General features: G+C 47.8%; 1 protein-coding gene across 6 annotated transcripts in view; it reads left to right on the top strand.

The window, feature by feature from the left end:
* Positions 1 to 4,628: 4,628 nt before the first annotated feature.
* The window catches only part of fosl2 (FOS like 2, AP-1 transcription factor subunit), a 50,177-nt gene continuing 46,158 nt past the window's right edge, over positions 4,629 to 8,647 (top strand). For 2 of the 6 annotated variants that reach the window (XR_007957059.1, XM_052025332.1), the window contains exon 1: positions 6,203 to 6,567. Coding sequence is in view for 3 of the 6 variants with exons in the window: in XM_052025332.1 (XP_051881292.1) it covers positions 6,460 to 6,567 (108 nt within the window). In the remaining 3 variants the exon portion in view is untranslated. Of the gene's footprint in view, positions 4,855 to 5,949; positions 5,999 to 6,202; positions 6,568 to 6,647; positions 7,043 to 7,416; positions 8,220 to 8,647 lie in introns of those variants that run through there. The other 4 variants (XM_052025327.1, XM_052025328.1, XM_052025330.1 and 1 more) reach the window with 4 other exon arrangements.

Genomic DNA, 8,647 nt, shown 5'->3' with positions numbered 1-8,647 from the left:
AAGGCTTGTTTCCGTGCTGTCGGACTTTATGATATGGGTGCTGCATACAGATAGGAAGGATGAGGGGAGATCTCATTGAAACCTACTGTATACTGAAAGGGCTGGATAAGGTGGACGTGGAGAGGATAGTAGGAGAGTCTGGGATCCAAGGGCACGGCCTCAAAATAAAGGGACGTCCCTTTAGAACTGAGATGAGGAGGAATTTCTTCAGCCAGAGGGTGGTGAATCTGTGGAATTCATTGCCACGGAGCACTGTGGAGGCCAAGTCATTGGGTGTAGTTAAGGCAGAGATTGATAGGTTCTTGATTGGTAAGGGGGTTAAGGGTTATGGGGAGAATGCGGGAGAATTGGAATTGGAATTGGTTTATTATTGTCATAGGCACTGATGTATTGTCTTGCATACTCTTCGTACAGATCAATTCATTACACAGTGCATTGAGGTAGTACAAGCTAAAACAACAACAGAATTCAGAATAAAATGCAACAGCTACAGAGAAAGTGCAGTGCAGGTAGACAATAAGGTCAAAACGAGGTAGATTGTGAGGTCAAGAGTCCATCTTATTGTACTAGGGAACCATTCAATAGTCTTATAACAGTGGGATAGAAGCCGTCCTTGAGCCTGGTGGTATGTGCTTTCAGGCTTTTGTATCTTCTGCCTGATGGGAGGGGGGAGAAGAGAGAATGTCCTGGGTGGGTGGGGTCTTTGATTATGTTGGCTGCTTTACCGAGGCAGCGAAAGTATAGACAGAGTCCATGGAGGGAAGGCTGGTTTCCATGATGTGCTGAGCTGTGTCCGCAACCCTCAACAGTTGCTTTCGATCCCAGGCAGAACAGTTGCCATACCAAGCCGTGATGCATCAAGATAGGATGCTTTCTATGGTGCATCGATAAAAATTGGTGAGGGTCAACGGTGATGTGCCAAATTTCTTTAGCCCCCTGAGGAAGGTGAGCTTTCTTGGCTGTGGCATCTACGTGGTTGGACCAGGATAAACTATTGGTGATGTTCACTCCTAAGAACTTGAAGCTCTCAACCTCGGCATCACTGATGTAGACAGGAGCATGTGCACTGCCCCCCTTCCTGAAGTCAATGACCAGCTCTTTTGTTTTGCTGACATTGAGGGAAAGGTTGTTGTCATGACACCATGTTCCTAAGCTCTCTATCTTCTTCCTGTACTCTGACTCATCGTTATTTGAGATACAGGCCACTACCGCGGTATCATCTGCAAACTTGTAGATGGCATTGGAGTAGAATCTGGCCACACAGTCATGAGTGTATAGGGAGTAGAGGGCTGAGGACGCAGCCTCGTGGGGCACCAGTGTTGAGGATAATCGTGCCGGAAGTGCTTACAGATTGTGGTCTGTTGGTCAGGAAGTTGAGGATCCAGTTGCTGAGGGAGGTGCTGAGTCCCAGATCTCGGAGTTTGGTGGAATTATAGTATTGAAGGCAGAGCTGTGGTCAATAAACAATAGTCTAATGTAGGTGTCTTTACTGTCCAGATGCTCCAGAGATGAGTGTAGGGCCAGGGAGATGGCATCTGCTGTAGACCTGTTTCGGCGGTAGGCAAATTGCAGTGGGTCAAGGTTGTCTGGGAGGCTGGAGTTGATGCATGCCATGACCAGCCTCTCAAAGTACTTCATGATAGTGGATGTCAGAGCCACTGGTCGGTAGTCATTAAGGCACGTTACCTTGTTTTTCTTAGGTACTGGGATGATAGTGGTCTTCTTAAAGCAGGTGGGAACCTCAGATTGAAGCAGGGAGAGGTTAAGAATGTCTGCAAGTACCCCGCCAGCTGATCTGCACAGGATCTAAGGACACGACCAGGGACTCCATCCAGGCCAGATGCTTTCTGTGGGTTCTCTCTCCAGAAGACTGATCTTACATCCAGAATAGTGACTGTGGGTCTGGGTGCATTGCACGCTGTCAGGGCGGGTGGTGAAAATCCACTCCCCTGCTGTGCAAAATGTGCATAGAATGCATTCAGCTCAATGGGAAGAATGGGGTTGAAAAAAAAATCAGATGTGATTGAATGCCAGACAGACTCAGTGGGCCGAATGGCCTAGTTCTGCTCCTATGTCTTATGGTGTTATAAGAGAGTAGCCAACGATAATTATTGCCTTCCATGCCATCAAAATTACTTGCTTCCATTCTTAAATACCCACTCCATTACAAGACCAGGAAATCAAACTGAGATGAATCTAAAATGTTTTTCATGGGCATTCCTTTAAGGCTGCTGTGATCAGGTCCAGTCATATGACCTTTTGCACACACAGTGGTGAGGTGCTGAATTCACCAGTGGGGATCCAGCAAGGTTGATGGGTGGCTACTGATGGCCGCTGTGTGTTTTTCTTAAAAGCTGTATTTACAGCACGGTAACAGGCCCTTCCAGCCCAATGAGTCCGTGCCACCCAATTACATCCACGTTAACCTACTAACCCATATGTGTTTGGAATGTAGGAGGAAACTGGAGCACCCGGAGGAAACCCATGCAGTCATGGGGAGAACGTACAAACTCCTTACAGACAGCAGCCGGAATTGAACCCCGATCATTGGCGCTGTAATAGCGTTACGCTAACTGCTACATTACGGTGTTCTGCCCAGAATGGTGAAGGAACAAGCCAGCAAATGATGAGCTGAATGTTCTGGCCCAGTAGTTTACTCATCTGGTATAGGCAGCACAGTGGCGCAGTTGGGAGAGGCACTGCTCTATGGGATTGAATTGTATTGGTTTATTATTGTCACATATACTGAAGTACAGTGAAAAACTTGTTTTGCAATGCCATCATTTCATTACAACAGTGCATTGAGGTAGTACAAGGGAAAACAATAACAGAATGAAGAATAAGGTGTTACAGTTACAGAGAAAGTGCAGTGCAGGCAGACAATAAGGTGCAAGGTCAAAACGAGGAAGATTCTGAGGTCAAGGGCCCATTTTATCGTCCTAGGGAACCGTTCAATAGCCTTATAACAGCGGGATAGAAGCTGTCTACAAGCCTGGCTTCAATCCTGACCTCTGATGCTGTCGATGTGGAGCTTGCATGATCTTCCTGTGTCCACGTGGGTTTCCTCCGGGTGCTCCGGCTTCCTCCCACATCCCAAAGACGTACAGGTTGGTGGGTTAATTGGTCGCTGTAAGTTGCCCCTGGTGTGTAGGTGACTGGTAGAATCTTGGGGGGGGGGGAAGTTGATGGGAATGTGGGGAGAATGAAACGGGATCAGTGACTGATGTTCGGCTTGGATGTGGTGGGATGAAGGAGCTGTTTCTGTGCTGTCTGACACTATGACGTGGATGGGCTGGCCTGCTGTGCTATAACATTTTATAACCACATGACTGTATAACTGCCTACCTTCCTAACAGCACCCCTGTCACTCTCAGCTGACCACATCCTCCTTCTCCCTTCCAATCCTTGAAAACAAACGTGAATGAAAATCACTGAACTGCAGAGACCAGAAGACCAAAATACCAGGTCTGAGTGAGAATCTGGAAGTTCTGCTGAAGAGTTTTCGACCTGAAACCCTGCTTCTCCCCCCACAGATGCTGCTTGACCTGTTGAGCACTTCCAGCACTTTCTGGTTTATTCCCATAATGCAAAACCTCCTAATTCTCTTGCAACTTCCAGGTGTCCAGCCTTCCTCACAACATTCCTGTCTGGGGATTCTGCATATTTGTCTTGGAATCTCCAATGACTTATAAAATCACTGTTGCTCTGGGACTTTGGATAAAACTCCAGGTGACTAGAGCTTGCCCACAAAACCTCAGTATCTTTGACCAAACCTTTAGTCACAGGTCCTTATATCACGTCAGCTGTGTGGATGGTGCTCCTGTAAGATGTTTTGGTGTTCCACATGAAAGATGCTACAAAAATAAAGCAAGTTGTTGTTGCTAGTGTTGTAGCCACTCAGTTGCATTTAATTCATTGCGTGAATGACTTGGACATTTTAAAAGTGACAGCAACCTGCAAAAACCAAAACGGTGGAACTGATGCACAAGATTTACAAGGAGAGACTGGACAGGTTGGGCTTGTCTTCCTGTAGGGGAGAAGGCTGAGGAATGACCTGACGGAGGTACAGTGTATCAAATTATGAGGGAGACAGGGTTGATAATAAGAATCTTTTTTTCCCCTTAGTGGGGATGTCTGAGGTTTAAAGTGGGAGGTAGGAAGTTCAGAGGGGACATGAAGGGGATTTTTTTTAAACACCCAGGGAGTTGGAATCGGGAACGCATTACGTGAGAGGGTAGTGCTGGCTCTCACTACATTTAAGAAGCATTTGAATCGGACCTAATGCGGGTAAGTCGGACTAGTACAGATAAGTACAGTTATAAATCGGCAATGGACACGATGACCCACAGGACCAGTTTCTGAGCCGTATGACTCTATGATTCTGTGAGTTGTACTTTCTGGGAATGGAAAATCCTACTCACTGTATAATAACCTTTAGCACAAATCAAAGGGTAAAAATAAAACGCTCATTTTTAAGTATCGCGTAAATGTTGGGTTTCCAACGCGGGAGAACCAGTGCCAAACATGTTTTCTTTCCAACATGGAAACAACTAGGGGCTTTGAACCGCCCTCTTTCGCTGGACTGTCTCCGTGTGTCACTTAAAGTGTCCCAGTGAAACGATCACTGTACAACCGTGGGCTGATCAGAGACGGAAAGCGAGCCTACTGACGGTTGAATTCCACACGGGGCAGGGGAAACAGTGTGTCGGGGGGTTATCACAGGAGCCCTCGGGCGCGGAAATAACATGGTCATACTCACCATGTGAAATCCGGAGAGAGACAACTGGATGCACCTGTTTACCTCCCTACGTTGGATGAAAATTCACTTAAAAAACCTCATTCTTAAAACTTAAAGTAAGTATAGACTCAATGTGTTTTTTTTAAAGATTTTAAATGGGAACTTTCCTGTTTAACTGGTCACTTCACACGCACTGAACCACATCAACGCAGGAAATGTCTTTATCCCCGACAGGCGATCGTTGACAAAGGCGTTTCAACCCGCTGTTTAAATTATCGAATATCTTAAACGCTTTAACTCGCTTCATTCTGGAATCTCAGTGCTTTTTTTTACCCTTCCCGAGGGGACTTCACATTTTAATCCAGGGTAGATATATCCTTTCCCCAAACGCACTCGTCTTGCACAGTGTAACCTCTGGCACGCTCAACCTTTCAACCCAGGGGAAGGTCTCCTGCTCGCCTTACACGTTTAACCCACGCCAAGATTTAACCTCTTATCCCGCGCACTTTCACGTTTTAATCCAGGGAAGATTCGCCTCTCGCTTCTCTCCCGACGTGGGAGCGAGCGGAAGGTATCGGATAAAAAAAAGCAGGAAAGTTGTCCAACATCACAAGCAGGCGGTCGCTATAAGGCGGACTCATAAGTGACCCGGAGCGTGTAGAACAAACCCCCACCAGGAACAGGCAGAAGAGGGGTGGCTGGGGTCTCTGTTTCTGTGGTGGGGACCGGTGACTGGGGGGGGGGGGGGGGGCGAGAGAGGAAAGTTGGGGGGGGGGGCATCAAGCCCTGTCTCTTTAATGGTTCGAATACGGGAAAAGGGAATCCCTCCGTACAGACGTCACGTTAACCAAGGAAACCCACATCTCGCATCATTTGACGCAAATATCCATTTTTAGGCATCACTTTGCGTCAATGGACGAAACCATCGAGCAGATCTTCGAATGTAAACCATGATTCGCACACTGTTCCAAGGCCACCGCCGAAAAGCTTGCAAGCGCCTTTATAAACACTTGTGCCCGAATGCACCGAAGGAAAGGTCAACCTCGAGTTGGGGGAGGTGGGAGCCGAGGGTATGAGCCGGCGGAAACTTTGGCACCGGCTCTTGGCGAGGTTGCAGGAGCTTTGGGCGGATCCGCCGGCTTTGACGTGAATCCCTCGGCTGCGGGAGGGTCAGAAATAAAAAGAGCAGGCTTAATACCAGGGAACTGAGTCATCCACCTCGAGAGCGAAGCTGCAAGCAACTCGCAGACTGTCGGCCGAGTGAGAGAGAGAGAGAGAGAGAGAGAGAGAGAGAGAGATAGAGGGGGCGGTGCAACGCAAATCATTAGTCATTTGCCAACCTGATCGAACCCGCGAAAGGGAAGAAGTGTATTGCAAAAAAAAGGGGACCACGATTTTTAAAAAAAGTTATTAAAGTTTCAATCTAGAAAGTTCGGGTGGGTGGGTGGGGGCGAAAATACGAAATTTATGGATTGTTGGCGCCCCTTCAATCTGTAAAACTTAGAGAGGGGGAACGGGTGTGACAAGCGCACACCTTGGAAACGCTTGACAGAAGCGATAGTTTTTTTTATTTAAGAGGCTTGACTTTGTTTAAGCAGGGGGATTTATTTGTCAACATATATACAAACACAGGGATCAAATCTACCCAGGAGGAATACGCTTTATTTTTTTTGTTAGAAAAGAAAAGCAAACACACAATTGATTGATTTGTGTGGGGGATCATGTACCAGGAATATCCCGGGAAATACGACACGTCTTCCCGCAGCAGCGCGTCCCCGGGAAGCGCGGACAACGTGTTCGGTAACAGCGGGCCGATCAGCGGCACTCAGGTAAGGACCGGGAGGGGTGGGGGAAGAGAGGAGGAGGAGGGGTTGGGGTGGTGTGTGAAGAGAGAGAGAGAGAGCTGGGGTGGGGCTGTCGATGGGGCAAGGTCCTGTAGTCTCTCAAATCCATTCCCAAACAAATCTGCTTCATTTGAGAGCATCGAACTCTGGATTTACTTCCAAGTTGTTTTATTGAGCTGGTTGGACGCTCTTAAATTAGTTCTCTACCTGGAGATTTGGAGGGTGGAGAGAGTTGGTCTGTGTGTGTGTGTGTGTGAGAGAGAGAGAGAGATCCTTCCCCTCTGCCTCCTCCCCACTCTCTGTGGGTTGTACGCTGCTCCCGGGCGCTTGTTAACTGTTGTTCTGCGCTGGCACTGGAACCGTGTGCCTGTTCACCGTCTGAGAGGCTTCTTGAAATACTAGCGCAGAGAGCACTGAATCACCAGGTCTGAGCGGCGTCAGATGGTCTCCGTGTGTGCAGGTGGGCTTTGAGAGGGGCAGGTTAAACACTGGCACTGTCTGCGATGTTTCCGCGTCGCCGGAGACGCTTGGCGTTGACGAGTTTGGTTGTTTTAATGGGACGCGCATCTGTGGGGCGAGATCTTTCTGCTGGCGTTTAATTTGTCCCGAACTGAGGTGAACTGGTCTCGGATCGTTCGCAGGGATTTCACCCCGTCCTCTCCCGGGAGAAGGTCGATCCCGGGCTCCCGCTCTCAACCTCTCTACGGATTTCGTTTTTTTTTCCTCTCTGGTAGCTGTAGTTATCCTGCCATTACAGATCTTTGCGGAGCTTTCCTGTGCCTTTCTGGGTCTGTTTACGACTCCCCCCCCCCCCCCTTGCTCTCCCCGAATCCCTGTGCAAAGCTCTCAGTCCATATATTTCTCTTTCACTGTGTTGCTGTCTTTCTCTCTCTAAGTCTGTACAAATCTCTCTCTGTGTCTTGCGCGCTCTCTCTGTCTTCTACTCTCTTTCTCTGTCTGCCTGCCGTGCTCTGTCTCTCTCTCTCCGGTTGTCTGTCTTCTTCTCTCGCACCCTCTCTCTTTCTCTCTCTCCAGATAGTCTTCTCTTTCGCCAGCTCTCTCCCCCCGCTCAGATTTCATCCGCACCTCTTCAATATAAATCTTCCCCCTTTCTCAAAAGCGGCCGACCAGAAATCGGGAATAAAATTCAGACGCAGTCAGTCTTTCCACTGAGGGCAGAGGCTACAAATCCCCACCCTCTCATTAACTACTCCAGCCCAAAGTTGGCGAAAAAAATGGCAAAACCTTTCCCGTTGAAACGAAATCAGTTTTTTTTAATTTATTAGAACATTTCTGTTGCAATTCCTCATTTTGAAGGTTCGGTTTAACAAATGCTTTCCCATTTCCCAACTCGTCACAATTCGGGGCGCTTGTCACTTTAATTGAAGCCCTGGTCTGATGTAATTGTATTTATTTAATGCAATCCTTCACGCCTTGTTATTGCTTTTAAGGTCGGTGAAGAAATGGGGCGAGTACAAGGGGATATTGCGCAAGGCCAGAAAGGGCAGGGATTACAAAATCGGTTTTAGAACTTTGTCGCTTGTATCTTCCTTTTAAATTAGAAAAGAGATCCGTCTCCAGACTTTTCTGCTTCAACTTTGTTGCAAGGAAAAGCAGACTAGGCCGGAGAAGACAGGGTGAGATTGTAAATTGTGCGTTTTCCTTGCTGGTTCTCCGTAATGAAACAATCCTTCCCGAAATTGTCATTTAAAACCAAACCCTTTCCGGGCAATAGTTGGCAGTATTTCTCTTCCTCCTCGGGTCTTTTCAGAACTTTTCCCCCCACCCTCCCTTGGATTTATCTGGAATTTAAGCAGTTTTCGTGGAACCTCCAACCGCCCGTGGGTTGAGAGCTTCTCTCTGGCTCCCACATTTTAACTCTGTCGGTGTGTGTGTTGGATTACTGGAAATCCATTGCTTCATGGGCAGATGCTGGCGACACCCCAACTCTCTCCCTGTCACACAGTGGGCGTTTTATTGGCTCCTTGCTCTGCGGTTTGAAGTCATACCGGATTGGAATATGTCTAGTCTTATTGCACTGTTTTTCTTATAGAATAAAATCCTG

This window comes from Pristis pectinata, chromosome 10 (assembly GCF_009764475.1).
Source record: "Pristis pectinata isolate sPriPec2 chromosome 10, sPriPec2.1.pri, whole genome shotgun sequence".
NCBI lineage: Eukaryota > Metazoa > Chordata > Chondrichthyes > Rhinopristiformes > Pristidae > Pristis > Pristis pectinata.
The sequence above is the reverse complement of the archived record's forward strand: the minus strand, read 5'-3'. Positions and strand labels throughout refer to the sequence as shown.